At 45.1% G+C, this 24,232-nt stretch overlaps 1 protein-coding gene across 1 annotated transcript in view; it reads left to right on the top strand.

The window, feature by feature from the left end:
* Positions 1–23,353, top strand: part of kcnd1 (potassium voltage-gated channel, Shal-related subfamily, member 1) — a gene marked incomplete at both ends in the record, with an annotated part of 25,243 nt that extends 1,890 nt beyond the window's left edge. The window contains 7 exons of the mRNA XM_080016001.1: positions 819–1,064; positions 1,163–1,875; positions 20,915–21,077; positions 21,518–21,601; positions 22,405–22,500; positions 22,669–22,919; positions 23,149–23,353. Of these exons, the coding sequence (XP_079872127.1) occupies positions 819–1,064; positions 1,163–1,875; positions 20,915–21,077; positions 21,518–21,601; positions 22,405–22,500; positions 22,669–22,919; positions 23,149–23,353 (1,758 nt within the window). The remainder of the gene's footprint in view (positions 1–818; positions 1,065–1,162; positions 1,876–20,914; positions 21,078–21,517; positions 21,602–22,404; positions 22,501–22,668; positions 22,920–23,148) is intronic.
* Between the last annotated feature and the right edge of the window lie 879 nt (positions 23,354–24,232).

Raw genomic sequence — 24,232 nt, 5'->3', positions numbered from 1 at the left:
TCCTGTTGTGTTCTGTTGTGTCCTGTTGTGTCCTGTTCTGTTGTGTCCTGTTGTGTCCTGTTGGGTCCTTTTGTGTCCTGTTGTGTTCTGTTGTGTCCTGTTGTGTCCTGTTCTGTTGTGTCCTGTTGTGTCCTGTTGTGTCCTGTTGTGTCCTGTTCTGTTGTGTCCTGTTCTGTTGTGTCCTGTTGTGTCCTGTTGGGTCCTTTTGTGTCCTGTTGTGTTCTGTTGTGTCCTGTTGTGTCCTGTTCTGTTGTGTCCTGTTGTGGTCTGTTGGGTCCTGTTGTGTTCTGTTGGGTCCTGTTCTGTTGTGTCCTGTTCTGTTGTGTCCTGTTGTGTCCTGTTCTGTTGTGTCCTGTTCTGTTGTGTCCTGTTGGGTCCTGTTGTGTCCGGTTGTGTCCTGTTGTGTCCTGTTGTGTCCTGTTCTGTTGTGTCCTGTTGTGTCCTGTTGGGTCCTGTTGTGTCCTGTTGTGTCCTGTTCTGTTGTGTCCTGTTGTGTCCTGTTGTGTTCTGTTGTGTCCTGTTGTGTCCTGTTCTGTTGTGTCCTGTTGTGTCCTGTTGTGGTTTGTTGTGTCCTGTTGGGTCCTGTTGTGTCCTGTTGTGTCCCGTTATGTTGTGTCCTGTTGTGTCCTGTTGTGTCCTGTTGTGTCCTGTCGTGTCCTGTCCTGTTATGTCCTTTTCCACTATGTCTCATTCTGTTGTTTTCTGGATGGAGTCGTTCTTGATTCTGCTCTTTCAGTGTCTCTCCGCGAAAGAACAGAAAGAACAGAAATCCTCTGAAAGAACAGAGTCTAGTCCTTTTCGCTCTTGTCCTCCTGCAGACGTGGAAGAACACTCTGGACCGCTACCCGGACACGCTGCTGGGCTCCTCGGAGAAGGAGTTCTTTTACAACGAGGACACGCAGGAGTACTTCTTCGACCGCGACCCCGAGATGTTCCGTCACGTCCTCAACTTCTACCGAACCGGGAAGCTGCACTACCCCCGGCACGAGTGTATCCAGGCCTTCGACGAGGAGCTGGCCTTCTACGGCATCATCCCTGAGATCATAGGGGACTGCTGCATGGAGGTACTTGTCTGTCTGCCTGTCTGCCTGCCGGTCTGTCTGTCTCATGAAGGAGTTTTCAAGTAACGGTCATCTTGTCTTGTTGCCCCCCCCCCATGGAGGAATACCGGGACAGGAAGAAGGAAAACCAGGAGCGGCTGGCGGAGGACACGGAGGCCAGCGAGGCCACTGACGCCCCCCTGCCCCCGGACAGCACCTCCAGGGAGCGGCTCTGGCGGGCGTTCGAGAACCCGCACACCTCCACCATGGCGCTGGTCTTCTACTACGTCACCGGCTTCTTCATCGCCGTGTCGGTCATCGCCAACGTGGTGGAGACGGTGCCGTGCCGGCCGCCGCAGGGCAGTGTACGCGACCTGCCGTGCGGCGAGAAGTACTCGCTGGCGTTCTTCTGCATGGACACGGCGTGCGTGCTGATCTTCACCTTTGAGTACCTGATGCGGCTGTTCGCCGCGCCCAGCCGCTGCAAGTTCATGCGCTCGGTGATGTCGGTGATCGACGTGGTGGCCATCATGCCGTACTACATTGGCCTGGTGATGCCTGAGAACGAGGACGTGAGCGGGGCCTTCGTCACGCTGCGTGTCTTCCGAGTCTTTCGCATCTTCAAGTTCTCGCGGCACTCGCAGGGGCTGAGGATTCTGGGGTACACTCTGAAGAGCTGCGCCTCGGAGCTGGGCTTCCTGCTCTTCTCCCTCACCATGGCCATCATCATCTTCGCCACCGTCATGTTCTACGCCGAGAAGGGCACCAAGGGCTCTAGTTTCACCTCCATCCCAGCATCCTTCTGGTACACCATCGTCACCATGACGACGCTGGGGTGAGTCTCCGTCCGCTCCGGGCTTGAGTTTGGTTTCATGTGTTTCCTGTTGTGTGGTTGTCGTGACAACACCATGACGAGTGTTTAACTGGTTTTGTTTCATGGCAACAAGAGATCCGTTCTGTGTGTGTGTGTGTGTGTGTGTGTGTGTGTGTGTGTGTGTGTGTGTGTGTGTGTGTGTGTCTGATACTGCATTGTGTGGGTTGATGTGCATGTATTCATGCTAAGATAAGATACGATTTTATTAACCCCCGAGGGAAATTCAGAAGTGTGAAAGTATGTTTGTCACTCTGCAGTTCAGATATAATATTTCATTAAATTACATTATATTATATTATATTATCTTGTATTATATTATATTATATTACATTATGTGTGTGTGAATGGGTGAATGTGAGGTATGTTCTGTAAAGTGCTTTATAAATGCAGTCCATTTCCCATTTATATTGCATTACATTACATTACATTTTATTACATTACATCACATTACATTATATGATATTACATTATATTCACCCCTGGCAGTAGACACAGAGCAGCTCCATGTTTTCCTCACAGCAGGATACCAGGAGGAAGTCCTTCATGTTGGACGTTGTTTCTGATTGGTCATTTGTTGTCACATGACTTTTATTTATCCCACTTTGCATTGTGACCGTTGTTCTGGAGCGCCCGTCGATGACGTCGAAGCCGACAACTGAATCCGACAAGCAACAACGCAAGGAGCGTTCTTTTCTATGGAGAGTCGGACACCAAGTTCGATAAGCCCCGCCCTCTGCAATTAGCTCCGCCCCTGCGCAGTGTCTGGAAAAGCCACGGTTGCTAAGCAATTGGCAGGCTAGTGTTACTGGAAACAAGCTTAAAACTAAGTTACGTTCATAAAATAGTGATTTGTTGTCCATTTTAAATGGACCCACTATGAATAAGTCACTTCCAGTGCAGGTGGGTCTGTGATGGTTCTACGAACACACTCTCCACATGAAAGCAGCCCTTCAGATCTGCAGCCCTGATCGACATCATTTAGGGCTTGTGCAGCATTAGAACCACCCCCATATGAGTAACTCCACCCAAGGCTGGAGAAATAACACAGAGAACAACAAGCGCCGCTGGGAAGTGCTCTGTTGGCTGCAGAGACCAGCACAAATCTTTAAAAAAGAAAGAGGAATTGATACCAAGAGTCTGTGAAGAAACTGCAGACGATGGAAGTGTAAGTATTTAAAAATAATTCTGCTGTGTTTCTTTCTAAAAAAATATAAAGTATGTGGTAGACAGACTGGTGGCTGCGATGCACCATCCGCTGTGCGTTTCTCCAAACAAAACCGATAAAAACTGCTTTTTTATTGTAAAAACAGTGTTTTTATTGTTGATGTATTGATTTGTTTTATCTGATTTTCCGACGTTTACACGAAACAACCAATCCCCGCGTCGCCGTGATGAAGATTCAGAAACTGGATTGATCCAGTTACAGTTACGGAGTCAATACAACGCAACCCGGAGTAAAGCTCAAACCCCATTGGCTGACAGAACTGGGGGCCTCGGGGGGAGGCTCCTCCCACTTAAACAGTCAGGAACAGGAGGGTTTAGAGGCATGTTACAATGGCTAGAACGCGTCACCCAAGTGGGATTTTCAGCAAAAAACGTAATGTTTTGGGAGCTCAGAGACCTGTTTAACTTGTTGAAAAGGAACATTACAAGTCCCCTTTAACGTTGGCGTCGCCATGTTCTCTATCCGTGCATCTATTTTTATATTCATGAATTTTGTGTTTTTAATTGCAATTGAATTTGTGCCCTCTAAAGCTTTTAAACTCCTTCATCCGGTGAAGAACGACACCAGAGCTCAGAGCGGCGAGTCGGTGTCGGCAGTGGCGTCGGCTTCAGCTTCAGCGTTAGCGTTAGCGTTAACTCGGTGCAAATCTGAGGTCAACGCTCAGCTTGCAGCACTTCAGCAACAACATTATTTATGAGCTACGAGCGGCCATTTCCTCTGTAGAGCCCAGAGCCCAGAGATAGAGCAGCTGTTAATGTTTTAATAGAGTGGACGAGAGAGGGAGGGATGGAGAGAGGGAGAGAAAAGGAGAGAGGTAGAAAGAGAGAGAGGGAGAAAGAGAGAGAGCAGGGAGAGAGAGGGAGAGAGGGAGAAAGAGAGAGAGAGAGAGAGGGATGGAGAGAGAGGGAGAAAGAGAGGGAGAAAGAGAGAGAGAGAGAGAGGGAGAGAGAGAGAGAGAGAGAGAGAGAGGGATGGAGAGAGAGGGAGAGAGGGAGAGAGAGAGAGAGATGGAGAGAGAGGGAGAAAGAGAGGGAGAAAGAGAGAGAGAGAGAGAGGGATGGAGAGGGCGAAAGAGAGAGAGAGAGAGGAAGGGATGAGAGAGAGAGAGATAGAGGGGTGGAGAGGGGGTGAGGGAGAGAGCGACAAGGAAGAGTAGAGGGTAGCATAAAGAGAAGAAGGAGGAGAGGTAGAGAGTGGGATGGAGAAGGAGAGAAAGGGGAGGATGGAGAGAGGGAGGGAGGTGGACCAGGACCCAGACGGAGTGGTGGAGGGAGATGGAGAGTGTGGTGGAGGGAGAGAGTGCGGAGTGGAGTTTCAGATGTTGTGATAAAGCTCCAGTCGTCCTCCATTTCCTGTCCTGGGATCAGCCTCCAGCAGACTGCCAGACAAAATGGCCGACCGTTGCACCACAGGGTCAAAGGTCAAGTCAGGGTTCAGCACCAGCAGGCCTGGACCGACCAGGGTTTCTCAACCTGTGGCCTGTGACCTTCCATGCAGCCTCAAAAACAAGGACTCATAGAGCACCACCGCAGTTGAAATGAAAACTCCACCTGATTTATCGATCATTGGGAGTCGACCTGATTGATCAGCATCGGAGTCTATTTATTGATCCAGTTTAGAGAAAACAGCTTCAGCGGCACGAGGCAATCAGACACCTCCCACTGACTAACTACCAGCACCAGTACAGACCTCCCAGTGACTAACTACCAGCACCAGTACAGACCTCCCAGTGACTAACTACCAGCACCAGTACAGACCTCCCAGTGACTAACTACCAGCACCAGTACAGACCTCCCAGTGACTAACTACCAGCACCAGTACAGACCTCCCAGTGACTAACTACCAGCACCAGTACAGACCTCCCAGTGACTAACTACCAGCACCAGTACAGACCTCCCAGTGACTAACTACCAGCACCAGTACAGACCTCCCACTGACTAACAACCACCACCAGTACAAACCTCCCACTGACTAACAACCACCACCAGTACAAACCTCCCAGTGACTAACTACCACCACCAGTACAAACATCCCAGTGACTAACAACCACCACCAGTACAGATCTCCCAGTGACATACTACCACCACCAGTACAGACCACCCAGTGACTAACTACCACCACCAGTACAAACATCCCAGTGACTAACAACCACCATCAGTACAGATCTCCCAGTGACATACTACCACCACCAGTACAGACCTCCCAGTGACTAACTACCACCACCAGTACAAACCTCCCGGTGACTAACTACCACCACCAGTACAGTACAAACCTCCCAGTGACTAACTACCACCACCAGTACAGTAAAAAACTCCCACTGACTACCACCACCAGTACAGACCCCCCTGTGACTAACAACCACCACCAGTACAGACCTCCCACTGTCTAACAACCACCACCAGTACAGACCTCCCAGTGACATACTACCACCAGCAGTACAAACCTCCCAGTGACTAACTACTACCACCAGTACAAACCTCCCAGTGACTAACTACCACCACCAGTACAAACCTCCCGGTGACTAACTACCACCACCAGTACAGTACAAAACTCCCACTGAATAACTACCACCACCTGTACAGTACAAACCTCCCAATGACTAACTACCACCACCAGTACAGTACAAAACTCCCACTGAATAACTACCACCACCAGTACAAACCCCCCAGTGACTAACTACCACCACCAGTACAGTACAAACCTCCCAGTGACCAACTACCACCAGCAGTACAGACCTCCCAGTGACTAACTACCACCACCAATACAGACCTCCATGTGACTAACTACCACCACCAGTACAGACCTCCCACTGACTAACAACCACCACCAGTACAGACCTCCCACTGACTAACTACCACCACCAGTACAGTACAAACCTCCCAGTGACTAACTACCACCACCAGTACAGTACAAACCTCCCAGTGACTAACTACCACCACCAGTACAGTACAAACCTCCCACTGACTAACTACCACCACCAGTACAGTACAAACCTCCCAGTGACTAACTACCACCACCAGTACAGTACAAACCTCCCAGTGACTAACTACCACCACCAGTACAGTACAAAACTCCCAGTGACTAACTACCACCACCAGTACAAACCCCCCAGTGACTAACTTACACCACCAGTACAGTACATAAACTCCCAGTGACTAAGTACCAACACCAGTACAGACCTCCCAGTGACTAACTACCACCACCAGTACAGACCTCTAATAAATCCCAACGCTCCTTTTCTCGTTACGTCGTTCTCTCGATCAGTGGGAAGATCTGGGACCTGGTGGCTCCTCTGAGGGATCTGGACGTGAACAAACCCTGCTCGTCGGGTTAAGTGTGAGTCTTGTTCGCTCGTTAATCGTGAAGCAGGTTTTCCCTTCACGGCCCCAAATTGTGACTGGAAACCTGAAAGAAATGTCTGAGGAACAAGATCTCTCAGGCCGAGGTGGTGTCTGCACCTCCACCCTCCTGCCGCTGGAGCTGCTGCACCCTGCGCTGCCTCCTGGCTCTGGTGACGCTGGTGATGAAGCCCAACTCAGCAGCAGAGACTTTTTAGCATTTGCACGAAAAGCAGAAGCGGAAGCAGTAGCAGAAGGAAGAGGAGGAGCTCCTACTGTGTAACGAGACGCCAGCATGCACGGTACTCTAACGGGCATGCTCTTGCTGTGGCTTACTAGTACTATAACTATTGGTACTAGTACTATTTAGTACAAACTAGTGTTTAGTACGTCTGAAACCGTGGCATGCATCAGAACCAATCAGTCATCTGCAGTGTTTTCACGTCACCTTTCGGTATCGCCTCAGCTCGCTTGGAACCTCCGCGAAGGTGATACCAAAATAAGTACCGGGTACCAGGTATTACCCACTACTTTTTACCGATGGGAAAGCAAAAATGGCTAGTAGAGTGGAGTGGAGTTGAGCTGGTACCATGCGGTGGAAAAGCAGCTACTGTTCATCTGGTGAATGTGGTTGTACACAAACACTTCAGAAAGGAGGTGCTGTATGTAGTATGTAGGATGTAGTGTGTAGTGTGGAGTATGGAGTGTGTAGTGTGTAGTGTGTAGTGGTGAGTCTGTGGTTTGTAGTACAGTATGTAGTGTGAATTATGTTGGGTATAGTGTGTAGTGTGTAGTATGTAGTGGTGACTGTGTATTGTGTAGCATGTAGTGGTGAATGTGTAGTGTGTAGTATGTAGTGTGTAGTTGTGACTGTGTAGTGTGTAGTATGTAGTGTGCAGTTGTGACTGTGTAGTATGTAGTGTGTAGAGTGTAGTATTTAGTGTGTAGTGTGTACGGTGTAGTGTGTAGTGTGTAGTATGTAGTGTGAAATATGTAGTGTGCAGTGTATCGTGGTGACTTTATAGTGTGTAGTGTGTAGTATGTAGTGTGCAGTGGTGACTGTGTAGTGTGTAGGTGTAGAATGTAATGTGTAGTTTGTAGTGTGCAGTGTATCGTGGTGACTTTATAGTGTGTAGTGTGTAAGGTGTAGAATGTAGTGTGTAGTATGTAGTGTGTAGTGGTGACTATGTAGTGTGTAACGTGTTGTGTGTCGCGTGAAGTATGTCATGTGTAGTATGTATTGTGTAGTGTGTGGTATGTAGTGTGAAGTGTCTAGTGGTGACTATAGTGCGTAGTATGTGATGTGTAATATGTATTGTGTAGCGTGTAGTGTGAAATATGTAGTGTGTAGTGGTGACTATAGTGTTTATTATGTAATGTGTAGTATGTAGTGTGCAGTGTGTAGTATGAAGTGGTGACTGTGTAGTGTGTAGTATGTAGTGTGAAGTGTGTAGTGTGTAGTGGTGACTATGTAGTGTGTAGTATGTAATTTGTAGTGTGTAGCGTGTAGTGGTGACTATGTAGTGTGTAGTATGTAATGTGTAGTATGTATTGTGCAGTGTGTAGTGAGTAGCGTGGATTACAGCAGTTGCCGTGCGCCAAACACTTTCAGCCTGAAAAATGTGGAGGAGAAAAGTAAGAAGAATCCCAATAATAACAAGAGGAACAGCAACAACTTGTGTGTCAACGTGGAGCTCATCAGTGTCAACAGGAACAACAACAGGAACAACAACAGGAACAACAACAGGAACAACAACGGTCATCAACAGCTCAGATAGGACCAGTCTGAAATGATTGTCCTGCTACTTCCAGTAAAAATTAGAATATAGATGATGTGGATCAAACTTGGACAACAAGGTGTCTGAAACGCCCCAGATCCAGCAAGACCTCAATCATGTCGGTGGGTTCTGCAGCTGCGCGGGCAAGACCCCTAATGACATAACAATAATAACAACAATAATAATAATAATAATAATAATAATAATAACAACAATAATAATAATAATAATAATAATAAAGTAAAGAATAAAAATAAAAAAACTACCCAGGCAGAGGCAGTTGTATTCCAGCAGCAAAGGGAGCAGGTGATGCTCTGTAGCGCCTCCTGCAGGTCCCTCCTCAGGTTGTATCCACAACTAAACTACTCCCAGAAAAGGCTGCAACAAACTTCCTCATAAAATACTTTAAGGTTCTCAAGACTCCCGGAGAACCCACGGGTTCCATCCTGTTTGTGTTCCTTCGACGAACCCCCCCCCCCCCCCCCTTGTATTTCAGTGAGTGAATGAGAGAATAACCCTCCCCTACTCCTCTCTTCTCTCCTCCGCCTTTTTCCATTTTCCGGATGTAATCAGTAAATACCTCATCAACCTCATGTGTGTGTGTGTGTGTTACTGGGTACTTCAGTACATGTTCAGGTATCTGTACTTGAGTTGCATCTCAGCTGATGTTGTACTATTTTGGAACGCTGACACCTGCAGGAGGCGCTTGTTATTGTTGTTGTTCCGGGGGGGCGGAATCCTCCGAATTTTGAAGTCTAAAAACAATCTGTGAAACCAGCATCTGCAGGACACACGATCCTGTCACGTCCTGTTTGAACCGCGCTGTCGCAAGGAACTCCTGGTTGAAGTTTCATCCAAACCGATGCGCATGCGGAGCAGATGTTGGCGAAAAACCGAACAGATTTTCATCGATATTACAGAGACGAGCCGGTACGTCTGAGGTCAAAATACATGTCAAACCCTGCTAAAACTACAGGTGGATGTCAGCGGATCTGTTGGATTGATATTTTAAATCCCTGCTCCACATTACTTTGCCGGATTAATGAGAAATACAACAAAAAATAATCCTTAAAATGTCGTCAGCGCTTCCCTTGAAAACCCTGAAGTGTGCGACTCAGTGATGAGTTCAGGATCCGCTGAGGTGTCGGAAAAATAGGAGCAGAGCAATGGTAATTACTCACAGAAATACCACAACGTTTTTGGTATTTCATGGAAATGTAACTTACTGAAAATGTAATCCAAGGAAAATAAATGAGTTGCCCGACACGGCACCAAGTGGCCACCGCTCAGTGAGAGAGCAGCTCTACTTCCACTGACAACACGTAGCTCTACTTCCTTCTCCTCCAGTATGTAGTTCCCATGTTTCAGACTCATCTCGCTGAGTCTTTCTTTAATACTATGCGTGATGAGGGACCATCAGCCTCTGTGAGCCGTGCCATCATACAGATAAATATTAATAAATGATATACCTATATAATAAACTATTATATAATAATTACTCCACTGCAGCCGAGCAGTTTGCACCACGCCCCTTCAAAGCTCCATCCAACCTCCATTTAATTCTTAAAAAGATAAATCTGCTTTCATATCGATACACTTGTATTTAATTTCAACAACCACAGAGGATGCAGCAACTTCTGAAATAATAACTTCTATTGCTGTAAAATATATATATATTATTTACCTTAGGACGTGGTTGAGTTTTCAGTCGCTATCGCGGAACATGTGGAAGGAACCTCCTTAATGGAGAAACCTCCCTATATCCCCACATGAATTCGCTGGGGAAGTCAATCTGCATGTTGCCCTTTAAACAGAAACATAATTTGTCCTTTCAAACAAACGTAAACTTCTCCACACTAAAATGTGTGCAGGTGCTGCTACGTCACCCAGCCATTGATCTGATGGCCCGCCCCCCTGAGAGAGATCAAACCACAGCAGCTTTTAAAATCTTATCTCTCTAATCTCTAATCACCTCAATCTCTGACATCTGCATCCCCTGCCGCTTGAACTAGTGCTGGCTCCCCCATCTGCTGATGGTGCCAAAACCACCCCACTACCACAAATAGGACATAATATGATATAATATAATACAATTTAATATAATGTGATATAATATAATATAATAATATAGTATAATATAATATAATGTAATATAATATGATATAGTATAATATAATAATATATTATAATATAATATAATGTAATATAATATGATATAGTATAATATAATAATATAGTATAATATAATATAATGTCATGTAATATAGAACAGAAGAGAAGAAGAAGAACAATCTTTAATCGTCACACGCACACCACACTACAACACATGCACATGCTTTGGATGGTGGCGGTGAAATGGTTCCTCTGTGTTGAACCATCCTGGCTTGTCCTTCCTCTGGGGCCACAGCCAGGAGCAGTGGGCAGCGTACGTGGACGCACCCGGGCACCAGGTGATGAGAGTCCATCGCTGGTCAGACGATGGACTATATAAAATAATATGATGTAATATAATGTAATATAATATAATATAATATGATATAATATGATATAATATAATGTAATATAATATGATATAATATGATATGATATAATATAATATGATATAATATAATATAATATAATATAATATGATATAATATAATGTAATATAATATAATATAATATAATATAATATGATATAATATAATGTAATATAATATAATATAATATGATATAATATAATATGATATAATATGATATAATATAATATGATATAATATAATGTAATATAATATAATATAATATAATATGATATAATATGATATAATATAATGTAATATAATATAATATAATATAATATGATATAATATAATGTAATATAATATAATATAATATGATATAATATAATATGATATAATATAATATAATATGATATAATATGATATAATATAATGTAATATAATATAATATAATATAATATGATATAATATAATATAATATGATATAATATAATATGATATAATATAATGTAATAAAATATAATATAATATGATATAATATAATATAATGTAATATAATGTAATATAATATAATATAATATGATATAATATAATGTAATATAATATAATATGATATAATATAATGTAATATAATATAATATAATAAAATATGATGTAATATAATGTAATATAATATAATGTAATATAATATGATATAATATAATGTAATATAATATAATATAATGTAATATAATGTAATATAATATAATATAATATGATATGATATAATATAATATGATATAATATAATATAATATAATATAATATGATAAAATATAATGTAATATAATAAGATATAATATAATATAATATAATATAATATAATATAATATAATATAATATGATATAATATGATATGATATAATATAATATGATATAATATAATATAATATAATATGATATAATATAATATAATCTAATATAATATGATATAATATGATATGATATAATATAATATGATATAATATAATATAATATAATATAATATGATATAATATAATGTAATATAATATATAATATAATATGATATAATATAATATAATATAATATAATATAATATAATATGATATAATATAATATAATATAATATAATGTAATATAATATAATATAATAAAATATGATGTAATATAATGTAATATAATATAATGTAATATAATATTATATAATATAATGTAATATAATATAATATAATGTAATATAATGTAATATAATATAATATAATATAATATGATAAAATATAATGTAATATAATAAGATATAATATAATATAATATAATATAATATGATATAATATGATATGATATAATACAATATAGTATAATATAATATAATGTAATATTATTTTATAAAATGTAATATAATGTAATATAATATTATATCATATTATATTATATTATAATATTATATTATATTATGATATGATATTTATTGATATGATATAATATGATGTATGATGTGATATGATATGGTTTAATATGATATATGATATGATATAATATAATATGATATAATATAATATAATATGATATAATATGATATATGATGTGATATGATATAATATGATTTATGATATGATATGGTATGATATGATATAATATAATATAATATGATATGATATGATATGATATAATATAATATAATATGATATGATATAATATAATATGATATAATATCATATGATATAATATAATATCATATGATATAATATGATATAATATGATATGATATGATGTGATATGATATGATATAATATGATGTGATATGACATGATATAATATGATATAATATGATGTAATATGATGTGATAAACAACACACCCCTGATTTACAGCGTTCATACAAGATGGAAATAAAAGAGGGAGTAAGAGGGTTAGAGGGTTAGAGGGTTAGGGGGGAGGCAGATTGAGAAAGTGAAGAGAGAGAGAGAGAGCGAGCGAGGGGGGGTTATGGAGGGGAAGGGGGGAGGGCGAGAGAACATGGAACAGCCTTCCCTCCTCCTGAAACTTTCATCATCTCTCCATCAATTAAAGATGACAGTGGACAGTAGAGTGGAGGAGGGGAGGAGCGAGGGATGAGAGAGGAGGAGAGAATGTTATGTCATGAATACATCATTTCATATATTGTGTTTCATTACATAACAGTAATATAAACACATTTATACTTTCCATATAAATCAGACGGAGTTAAGGGGACGGAGGTCTCTATGTGGTGTTTGTGACGGGGTTTATCCAGCGGGGCTTCAAAGGAGAGGGTGGGGTCAAAGGTAACAGTGTGGGTGCACCCTGGGGGACTCCTTGGGGGGCAGAGCCATGGGGGACACCTTGGGGGACACCTTGGGGGACATCTTGGGGGACATCTTGGGGGACATCTTGGGGGACACATTGGGGGACATCTTGGGAGACATCTTGGGGGACATCTTGGGAGACATCTTGGGGGACATCTTGGGGGACATCTTGGGGGACATCTTGGGGGACACATTGGGGGACATCTTGGGAGACATCTTGGGAGACATCTTGGGGGAGACAGAGCCAAAGGGGACACCTCTCCCCCCCTCCCTCCCTCTGGTGTAATTGTCCTCCCGCCCTCCAGTCTAACCTGATTAGGATTGGCTCTAGATAGTGATTGGCTCACCGTCCCATTGGAGGCGGAGATAAGATCAGTCTGGCTCCTGATTGGCTGATTCGACCTCTAATGGACTCTATCTGCTCCAATCATGGAGCAGGAAAACACAGAGCAGATATTCTCGTCTTTCACTCGATTTCTCTCTTATCTGTCTGGAAATCCTCCTCCACCTCCTCCTCCACCTCTTCCTCCTTCTCCACCTCCTCCACCTCCTCTTCCTCATCTCCTCCTCGTCCTCCTCCACCTCTTCCTCCTCTTTAACCTCCTCCTCCACCTCCTCCTCTTCCCCCTCCACCTCTTCCCCCACCTCCACCTCCTCCTTCACCTCCTCCACTTCATCCTCTTCCTCGTCTAGCTCTTCCTCCATCTCTTCCTCCCCTTCCACCTCCTCCTCCACCTCCACCTCCACCTCTTTCTCTTCCTCCTCCACCTCCTATTCCACCTCCACCTCCTCCTCCACCTTGACCTCCTATACCTCCAGTAGAAGCAGTCGGTCAGGAGAAGCAGTTGGCCAGCAGAAACAGTTGGTCAGCAGATGCAGCTTGTCAGTACAAGCTGCTGGTTAGTAGATGCAGCTGGGCAGTAGAAGCAGCCCGTCAGAAGGAGCAGCAGGTCAGTAGAAGCAGCCTGTCAGTAGAAGCAGCTGGTCAGTAGAAGCAGCCTGTCAGTAGAAGCAGCTGGTCAGTAGAAGCAGCCGGTCAGTAGGAGCAGCCCGTCAGAAGGAGCAGCAGGTCAGTAGAAGCAGCTGGTCAGTAGAAGAAGCTGGCCAGCAGAAGCAGTTGGTCAGCAGATGCAGCTTGTCAGTACAAGCTGCTGGTTAGTAGATGCAGCCGGTCAGTAGGAGCAGCCCGTCAGAAGGAGCAGCAGGTCAGTAGAAGCAGCTGGTCAGTAGAAGCAGCCGGTCAGTAGGAGCAGCCCGTCAGAAGGAGCAGCAGGTCAGTAGAAGCAGCAGGTCAGTAGAAGCAGCTGGTCAGTAGAAGCAGCCGGTCAGTAGGAGCAGCCCGTCAGAAGGAGCAGCAGGTCAGTAGAAGCAGCAGGTCAGTAGAAGCAGCTGGTCAGTAGAAGCAGCTGGTCAGTAGAAGCAGCCATTCAGTAAAAGGAGCTGGTCAGTAGAAGCAGCCTGTCAGTAGAAGCACTTGGTAAGTAGAAGCAGTTGGTCAGTAGAAGCAGCCATTCAGTAAAAGGAGCTGGTCAGTAGAAACATTCCTCTCTTAGCGTCTGCTGGGCTGCAGTGACATAATGCTGCATGAAGTGCACCGGAGAGCCTAGAATAACCGGCTGGTCTGGGAACAGTCTGTCTGTCTGACTGTCTCCACTCAGACACTACAATGCCTTGCAGCTTGGTGGTTTTAATTGGTTGTACTCTTCGGAATGTATATTTTTTCCAACCTGTTTTCCTGATTGACAAGAATCAAGAAAGTCGTTGAGGCACTAGCATGCTACAGTCAGCAGGATACAGCAGGATACAGTAGGATATTGTAGGTTACATTAGGATACAGTAGGATACAATAGGGTACAGTAGGTTACAGCAGGATACAGTCAGACAGTGTAACAGTCTTCATAACTGTGTATGTGTTTGTGTCTCTCCTCCACACTGATGCTTTGTGCTGTGTGGGGCTGGCGGCTGAAGGGGCTTGTGGGTATAATGACGGCACGACCTCTGACCTTTTAACGCTCACCTTCATCCACCATCCTCTCCCTCTCTCTCTCATCTTACTCTTCACTTCTTTTTTGAATCTTAGCTTTTTGTTCTAAACGTACTTCTTTCTTCTTGTTTCACCGTGTGACGGTCTGACCGTCTCTGCTGAGTATTACGTTTTATTATTATTATTTTTCCTGATATTTATAATTCCCATTGAACTCTGCTCTAAAGATAGAGACGGAGAGGAGGCGGTCGTCACGGCGACGGCAGATCACAACGAATCTCATCACGACAGAAATAAAAATAACTTTACTTTCAATACTAATCACTTCAGTCGGGGAAATCCTTCATCTCCAAACTTTACTTTCACTTTCGCTCTTTATCTCTGGTTGCCATGGTGATGCAGAACACCTGCGCCAGCGGTCGAGCTGCTGTCACACATGCACTGAAACCCTGAACTTATCTGGACATTACCAGGAGGAGCTGTTTGTGTGAACGCTAACGTCCGAATCATTTGACCCGAACATGACCCGGACTGTACCCAGCCAGCACCGAGTACAAAGTCTGTGTCGGGTCAGATTGAGGGGTTTGTGTAAACAGAGCAGGTGATTGTCCGGAGCGTTCACAGTGAGCGGGTGGGCGTGTCGCGTGTTGATGATGTCATCATCATGCGTCACGGATGCGCAGTTGCTGCGTCCTCCTTTCTGCTTTCTTTATCGTTCCTTTCCACTCTCGTTTATATCGCCGCTACCTCCAACTACATGCAGTGTCAACGCCTCCTCCACCATCTTGGGTGTGCTGTTAAACTCGGCAGCGTCATTGCGTCACTGCGTCGCCTCCTGCCTCTTGTAGCTCCCAGGCTCCACCCCTTGTCCAAGACAACCGCAGTACTTCAAGGTGGTGTCAACGTGTCTGACACGGACAATAGTCTATGGTCAATGGTCTATGGTTGTGTGCTACGTGTGTGAAAGGGAAACTCCGGACAATGTGCGGAGTGCATGTGTGAAAGCAGCTTCAGACTATCTTCTACAGTCAGACGTGTCCTTCAGTCAGGTTGTCTTCTACAGTACAGTAGGACTGTGACGTTCCCTCTTTTCTGAATGAATTTCGACCAAAGTCGGTCCGTGTCTTGGCCCCGCCCACATTCTAACCCGAACACAGCTCCTCCCACAGGTTGTAATACACTTCCTACTGATCAATATCCTACACTCTGTTCTTTCTGCTTGTGTGTGTGTGTGTGTGTGTGTGTGTGTGTGTGTGTGTGTGTGTGTGTGTGTGTGTTATCTATAGCCGTGTCGACCTTGGAAACTAGAGACCAAACTGGGAATTGAACTAAATATCTCTCCCTCCCGCTCTGCTTCCTCCCCTCTTCCTTCCTGTCCTTTCTTTCTGTCTCTCTTTGTGCTTATGAGGACATTCATACATTCATTTATATCCTGTAATTCCTATCATCAATACATTTATGGAACACCCACACACACACACACACACACACACACACATACACACACACACACACACACACACACACACACACACACACACACACACACACACACACACACACACACACACACACACACACACACACACACTCCCTCTAATGGACTATAAATCAGCTTGGTGTCTGTACCTCGATGTGTCTATAGTTGTATTTATTACGTCTTTTCACAGAAATTGAAATCCAGTTAAGACCGTTTTGGAAAGTGATGTTAAAACAAACACACACACACACACACACACACACACACACACACACCATGCTGATTTAGCATTAGCATCCCTGCATTGCTTCCAATGTGTCTGTTAGCATCAGCGCTAGTGTCTGAGATGATGGTGATGATGATGATGATGGTGATGATGATGATGACGGAGCTGAATCTTCCTCATTTCCCGAACAACATGAACTTACAGGAAGTTTAGTTTGTACAGGAAGTTACGGTCCTCGATGTGGAATCACTTCCTGTCCCAGATTGTTAACATGATTCGACATGCAGCAATGTACGCGTGCGTGTGCGCGTGCGTGTGTCTGTGTGTGTTTGTTTATGTGTGTGTGTGTGTGTTTGTTTATGTGTGTGTGTGTGTTTGTTTATGTGTGTCTGTGTGTGTTTGTTTATGTGTGTGTGTGTGTTTGTTTATGTGTGTGTGTGTGTGTTTGTTTATGTGTGTGTGTGTGTGTTTGTTTATGTGTGTGTGTGTGTTTGTTTATGTGTGTGTGTGTTTGTTTATGTGTGTGTGTGTTTGTTTATGTGTGTGTGTGTGTGTTTGTTTATGTGTGTGTGTGTGTTTGTTTATGTGTGTGTGTGTGTGTTTGTTTGTTTATGTGTGTGTGTATGTGTGTGTGTGTGTGTTTGTTTATGTGTGTGTGTGTGTGTTTGTTTATGTGTGTGTGTGTGTGTGTGTTTGTTTATGTGTGTGTGTGTGTGTTTGTTTATGTGTGTGTTTGTTTATGTGTGTGTGTATGTGTGTGTGTGTGTGTTTGTTTATGTGTGTGTGTGTGTGTGTGTGTGTGTGTGTGTGTGTGTGTGTGTGTGTGTGTGTGTGTGTGTGTGTGCACACGCTCAAATTATGCCTTCAGTTCTTCTTCTCCCGGAGGAACGACAGAATAACCCAGAAGTAACCAGGTCACCCTGACCGAGGGAGGGAGGGAGGGAGGGAGGGAGGGAGGGACACCCAGGCTGCTCCTGGTGACACTGGTTTGAACAAGTGCTGAAGGTCTTGACTGGGTGTTGGTTCAGTTGACTCAGTGTGTGAATGTGAAAACTGCAAATGAGTCACATTCAATATGAAACACGACAAATGTTGATGTTCTTCATTCACTTCATCTTCAGTTCACAGCAGCTCGTCGCGTCTCTCTGCTCTTTTCTTTTGCAAATTGAGAACAGAGTCGAATGATTCAGAGTCAGCTCAGCGTCGGGTGCAGTTACTTAGAGTCGAGCCAAACAAACGTCTCTATTTCCGGATTGACTCCCGACTCCTGAGTCCCTCAAAACCCCTGTGACTCTAAGGTTCACCTTAAAACCCTCTTTATTTATTTTGCAGGGTTTGAGTTCAGCGTCTGGGCTCCACGGCTCAAACAGCAAACGCAGATCTAAGTGATCTGGAAACATAGTGATGATAACAAGAGTGATGAGTTTGAATCCCCCCATTGGATGGAGGAGGAGCCCAGCGGCCGGAGGCAGGGGAGGTGGAGACAGCGCAGCAACACAGCAGAGCAGGAGGCAAAGCTGGAGGCGAAGCAGTCAGAACAGGGATGCTTAAACACGATGGCGCAAGAGGGGCGTGGTGGCGCGTGGCATCGCGTGGCGCGGTCAAGTTGTCTGACAGAACTGGCTCAGCAAGCCACGCATCCTTTCAGAGCTAGCTACAGAGCCGGCGCTGCCTGCCACACGCCTCAGCCGCAAAGCTTTTGTCATGAAACAAAATGCTTCCATCTGATTAAACCCTGGACAGTCACGATATGTGGATTAGGACGTCGTGCCCTCATTTGTCAGAGTAGCGCTACTAGCACGGCGTGTTGGCAGCTAGCGCCGGGAGAAGCTCCAGCGCCTCCATTCAATCCAGACCTGGTGTCCTGCTGAGTCAGTTGCTCCATCTGTTCCCAACCAGCTGATCTTCATAAAGTGAAAGGATTGTTGTGATGCTGTTCTGATGTAACTACAACGTCGTCGATGATATGATATGATGTGACGTTACAGTAATTATATTGTATATGATATTGTATTGTACATGATATTATACTAATATTATATTCTATCTGGACTTTCAGGCTTCGAGAAAACTTTTATTTGTAGCCGTAAGGTTACTGTATGTGTGTTGTCCTCATGGTGACATGATATTGTGTGTGTTGTCGTCATGGTGACATGGTACTGTGTGTATTGTCCTCATGGTGGCGGGGTCCTGTGTGTGTTGTTGTCATGGTGATGTGGTACTGTGTGTGTTGTCGACATGGTGACATGGTACTGTGTGTTTTGATGTCATGGTGACAGGGTCCTTTGTGTATTGTTGTCATGGTGACATGGTACTGTGTGTGTGTTATGGTCATGGGAACGGAGTCCTGTGTGTGTTGTGTCATGGTGACATGGTACTTTTTTTTGCCGTTATGGTGAGGGGGTCCTGTGTGTGTTGTCCTCATGTTGACGGGGTACTATGTGCGTGTTGTCGTCATGTTTGTATGTTACTGTGTGTCTGTTGTTGTCATGGTGATGTGGTACTGTGTGTGTGTTGTCATCATGGTGACATTGTACTGTGTGTGTTGTGGTCATGGTAATGGGGTCCTGTATGTGATGTCGTCCTGGTGACATGGTACATTGTGTGTATTGCTGTCATGCTGACATGATGCTGTGTGTGTGTTGTCGTCATCTTGATGTGGTACTGTGTGTGTGTTGTCGTCGTGCTGACATGGTACTGTGTGTGTTGTCATCATGGTGACGGGGTCCTGTGTGTGTTGTCGTCATGATGTCGTGGTATTGTGTGTGGGTTGTCGTCATGGTGACTTGGTACTGTGTGTTTTGATGTCATGGTGAAGGGGTCCTTTGGGTGTTATAGTCATGGTGGAACTGTGTGTGTGTGTTGTTGTCATACTGACATGATGCTGTTTGTGTGTTGTTGTCATGGTGATGTGGTACTGTGTGTGTTGTCGTTATTGTGACATGGTGACATGGTACTGTGTGTGTTGTGGTCAGGGTGACATTTGTACTGTGTGTTGTCTACTGCTTTTTCTCCTGCTTTGCCTCCTGCTTTGCCTCCTTTGCTTTGCCTCCCCCTCGCCATGGCAACTTGGTACTGTGTGTTGTCGTCATGGTAGCATGGCACTGTATGTGTGTTGACATCATGGTGACCTGGTACTGTGAGTGTGTTGTCGTCATGGTTATATGATACTATGTGTCTGTTGTCGTCATGGTGACGTGATACTGTGTGTGTTGTCGTCATGGTGACATGATACTTTTTTTTTGCCGTCATGGTGATGGAGTCCTGTGTGTGTTGCCATCATGGTGACGCAGTCCTGTGTGTGTTGTCGTCATGGTGACGTGGTACTGTGTGTATTGTCATCATGATAACATGGTTCTGTGTGTGTCGTAGTCATGGCGACTGGGTCCTGTGTGTGTTGTCCTCATGGTGACGTGGTACTGTGTGTGTTGTCGTCATGGTGACGGGGTCCTATGTATGTGTTGTTGTCATGCTGACATAATAATGTGTGTGTGTTGCCGTCATGGCGACATGGTACTGTATGTGTTGTGGTCATGCTGACAGGGTCCTGTATGTGTTATTGTCATAGTTACATGGTACTGTGTGTGTTGTTGTCATGGCGACGTGGAAATGTGTGTGTTGTCGTCATGGTGACTTGGTAGTGTGTGTGTTGTCGTCATGATGACATAGTACTGTGTGTGTTGTTGTCATGGCGCCATGACCTGTGTGTGTTGTCATCATGGTGACATGATACTGTGTGTGTTGTCTTTACGGTGACTTGTTACTGTGTGTGTGTTGTCATGGTGATTTGGTACTGTGTGTGTTGTCGTCATGGCGACTGGGTCCTGTGTGTGTTGTTGACAAGGTGATGTGGTACTATGTGTGGGTTGTTGTCAGAGTGACGTGGTAATGTGTGTGTTGTCCTCATGATGACAGGGTCCTATGTGTGTTGTTGTCATAGCGACGGGGTCCTGTGTGCGTTGTTGTCATGGTGACATGGTACTGTGTGTGTGTTGCTGTCATGGTGATGGTGTCCTGTGTGTGTTGTCGTCACGGTGATGTGTTACTGTGTGTTATCGTAATTGTGACATGGTACTGTGTGTGTTGTCGTCATGGTGACTGGTCCCTGTGTGTGTTGTCGTGGTGGTGATGTTATGCTGTGTGTTGTAGCTATGGTGACATGGTTCCCAACACCATTGCGGGGAAGATCTTCGGCTCCATCTGCTCGCTGAGCGGCGTCCTGGTCATCGCGCTGCCAGTGCCCGTCATCGTGTCCAACTTCAGTAGAATCTACCACCAGAACCAGAGGGCCGACAAGATGAGGGCCCAGCAGGTCACACACACACACACACACACACACACACACACACACACACACACACACACACACACACACAGCATAGACCAGGGCTTCCCAAACCCCCTAGAGGTCCGTGGGGGAATTGCAGGGTTTAGTTTTTTCTTTTCTTTTTTTTCATGAAGTCCCGTCTTCACTCATGAAGGTGAAGATATGTTGTTTTGTTCACTCCACACAACATACACAACAAAGATATCATTGGAAAAATGATATGTGGGCTCTGCCTTACACTATATACATACACGTCATTATATAGGATTGGAATGTATTTATATTATTTGTGACAGACTGCTGACTGTACTGTGTGTGTGTTTGTTTGTGTGTGTGTGTGTGTGCGTATGCCTGTGTGCATGTGTGTGTGTGTGTATGCACGTGCCTGTGTGCATGTGTGTATCTGTATGTGTGTGTTGGAACAGAAAGTGCGTCTGGCTCGGATCCGAATGGCCAAGAAGGGAACAACGAACGCTTTCCTGCAGTACAAAGAGGACGGAGGGCTGGGGGTGAGCACACACACACACACACACACACACACACACACACACACACACACACACACATGCACGCAAAGAAACACAAATGCACACAGACACGCACACAAACATACACACATGTACACGGATACCCATAAACGCACACACATACTCACTCACACACACACACTCACACACACACACACGCACACACACACACACACACACACACACACACACACACACACACACACACACACACACACACACACACACACATGCAGACACACACACACAGAAACACACACACACACACACACACACATGCAGACACACACACACACACACACACACACACACACAGAAACACACACACACACACACACACACACACACACACTATTAACCATTTTACCAGAAATATATTTTCTTTATGTTTATTATAATTTCTCTTTTTACACACTACAGTCATAATACCCACACACAGTTAAAACATACTATTTAGAATTATAATGTGAATTTGGCAGAATTTTTTTTTGCTAGAAGAGTAATTTTAGTTCCATTAAATTCAAGAGTAATGTTCCCTCTTTCTCCATCCTTATTATTCATTGTTATAAATCCATCTCACGTTCATTTCCTGCTGTGGAAGATTAACACACATGAATGTGTGTGTGTGTGTGTGTGTTTCTGTGCGTGCATGCGTGTGTGTGTGTGTGTGTGTGTGTGTATGCGTGTGTGTGTGCGTTTATGTGTGCGTGTGTGTGTGTGTATGTGTGTATGTTTCTGTGTGTGTGTGTGTGTGTGTGTGTGTGTGTGTGTGTGTGTGTGTGTAGGACCGGGACAGTGAGAGCACGGCTCTGTGTGTGAAGAACAGATCAGCGTTCGAACACCAACACCACCACCTGCTGCACTGCCTGGAGAAAACCACGGTACGGTTCAAACGCTCCCAGCATGCACTTCATCAACGACACTACGTCCGAGGAAACCCCAAACTCAGTTTGTTCTTCACAAGATCGATCCGGAAGGAGGATATTTCCCAGAATGCGATCTGTTCCTGCGGAGCTCTGCAATGAACCGGTTCCTCTCTTCTCCTCCAGAGCCACGAATTCACGGACGAGATGACCTACAGCGAGATGTGCATGACCGAGTCGGTGGGCTTCCGAACGAGCCGCAGCACCTCCCTGTCCAGCCAGCAGGGGGCGCAGAACAACTCCAGCGGCTGCTGCCCGCGCCGCGCCAAGCGCAAAGCCGCCATGAGGCTCGCCAACTCCACCGTGTCGGTCAGCAGGGGCAGCGTCCAGGAGCTGGACACCCTGCACATCAAGAGCACCCACATAGCTCCACAGACGTAAGAGGGAGGGAGGGAAGGGTGGAGGACAAAGGGATGGGCGAGTGGGTGGATGGACGTATGGAAGGATAGTTGGAAAAATGGGCGGGTGGGTTGGAAGGGTGAATGGATTGATGAACGGATGGGTGGAGGGCCGGATGGATCCGTGATGTAACAATGTCAGAAGTTCACTCGTCCCGATCCCCCCCCTGTCTCTCTCTCTCTCTCTCTCTCTCTCTCTCCCTCCCAGCCGCTCCAGCTTGAACGCCCGGGCGGACGATCTGAAGCTCAACTGTGGAGAGAGAGACTTCACCGCCGCCATCATCAGCATCCCGACTCCGCCCACCAACACGCCCGACGAGAGCCCGCCGCTGTCGCCCGCCGTGCCGAGCATCCTGCGCAACGCCCGGGTCTCCGCCTTCAGCCACGACCCCATCAAGATCTCCTCCTTATAGCCTCTGACCTCAGCAACCCCCTTCCCCGCCCCGCCCCGCCCCACGCCGTGACCCCGCCCCCCTTGGCTCCTCTGAAACAACCGGCCAACCTCCGTCCTGGGCCCCCGGGCCGCGCGCTAGGGCTTCTGGGAAATGCTGAGGCTGGTTTTCCGGTTGGCTCGTCCCTCAGTCCTTGACCCGTTGAGCTGAACTGAGTCCAAATAAAAACAAATAATAAACAATAAAAACGAAAACAAAATGGAGACGACAACGTGGACGTCAGACAGCAAGGAGAAACAACCGACAGGACATTTTAAAAAGTAAAAAAAAAACAAAATCCTGAGGATATTTGGTGAAAGCAGAATGTTGATCACCCCCCTTCCCACACACCATGCATACACACTTCCTGTTGACCTTTGACCCCCCGTGTCCGACCCCTGAGGGAGGGTTCAGGAGTGGAGACGGTTTGGCTTCCTTCGGGGCGTCCAACACTGGACGCTTCTGGTTCAGAGCATTTCCACCGCGTGTGGACGGTACCGTATCCATGACGACAAGGATGGGGGTGGTATCCATGACAACAAAGATGGGGTCTGTATCCATGGCGACAAGGATGGGGACGGTATCCATGACAACAAGGGTGGGGAAGGTATCTATGACGACAAGGATGGGGACGGTATCCATGACAACAAGGATGGGGTCTGTATCCAGGACGACAAGCTGTAGCCAGACGGCACCGGCTGACCCCTCCCACTCCCGAACCGCAGTTCTCAGACTATCATGGGATGTCGGTCGTTTCTCCAGATCAAACCGAGAACCTTCTTGCGCAGACTCCGCTCTGCACCAAGGTCAATGGTTGGAATGTCCGGCCCCGGCTGAAACAAAATGGCCGCTCTTCCCGAC

This window comes from Zeus faber, assembly GCF_960531495.2.
Source record: "Zeus faber genome assembly, chromosome: 15".
NCBI classification, from domain to species: Eukaryota; Metazoa; Chordata; class Actinopteri; order Zeiformes; family Zeidae; genus Zeus; species Zeus faber.
The sequence above is the reverse complement of the archived record's forward strand: the minus strand, read 5'-3'. Positions and strand labels throughout refer to the sequence as shown.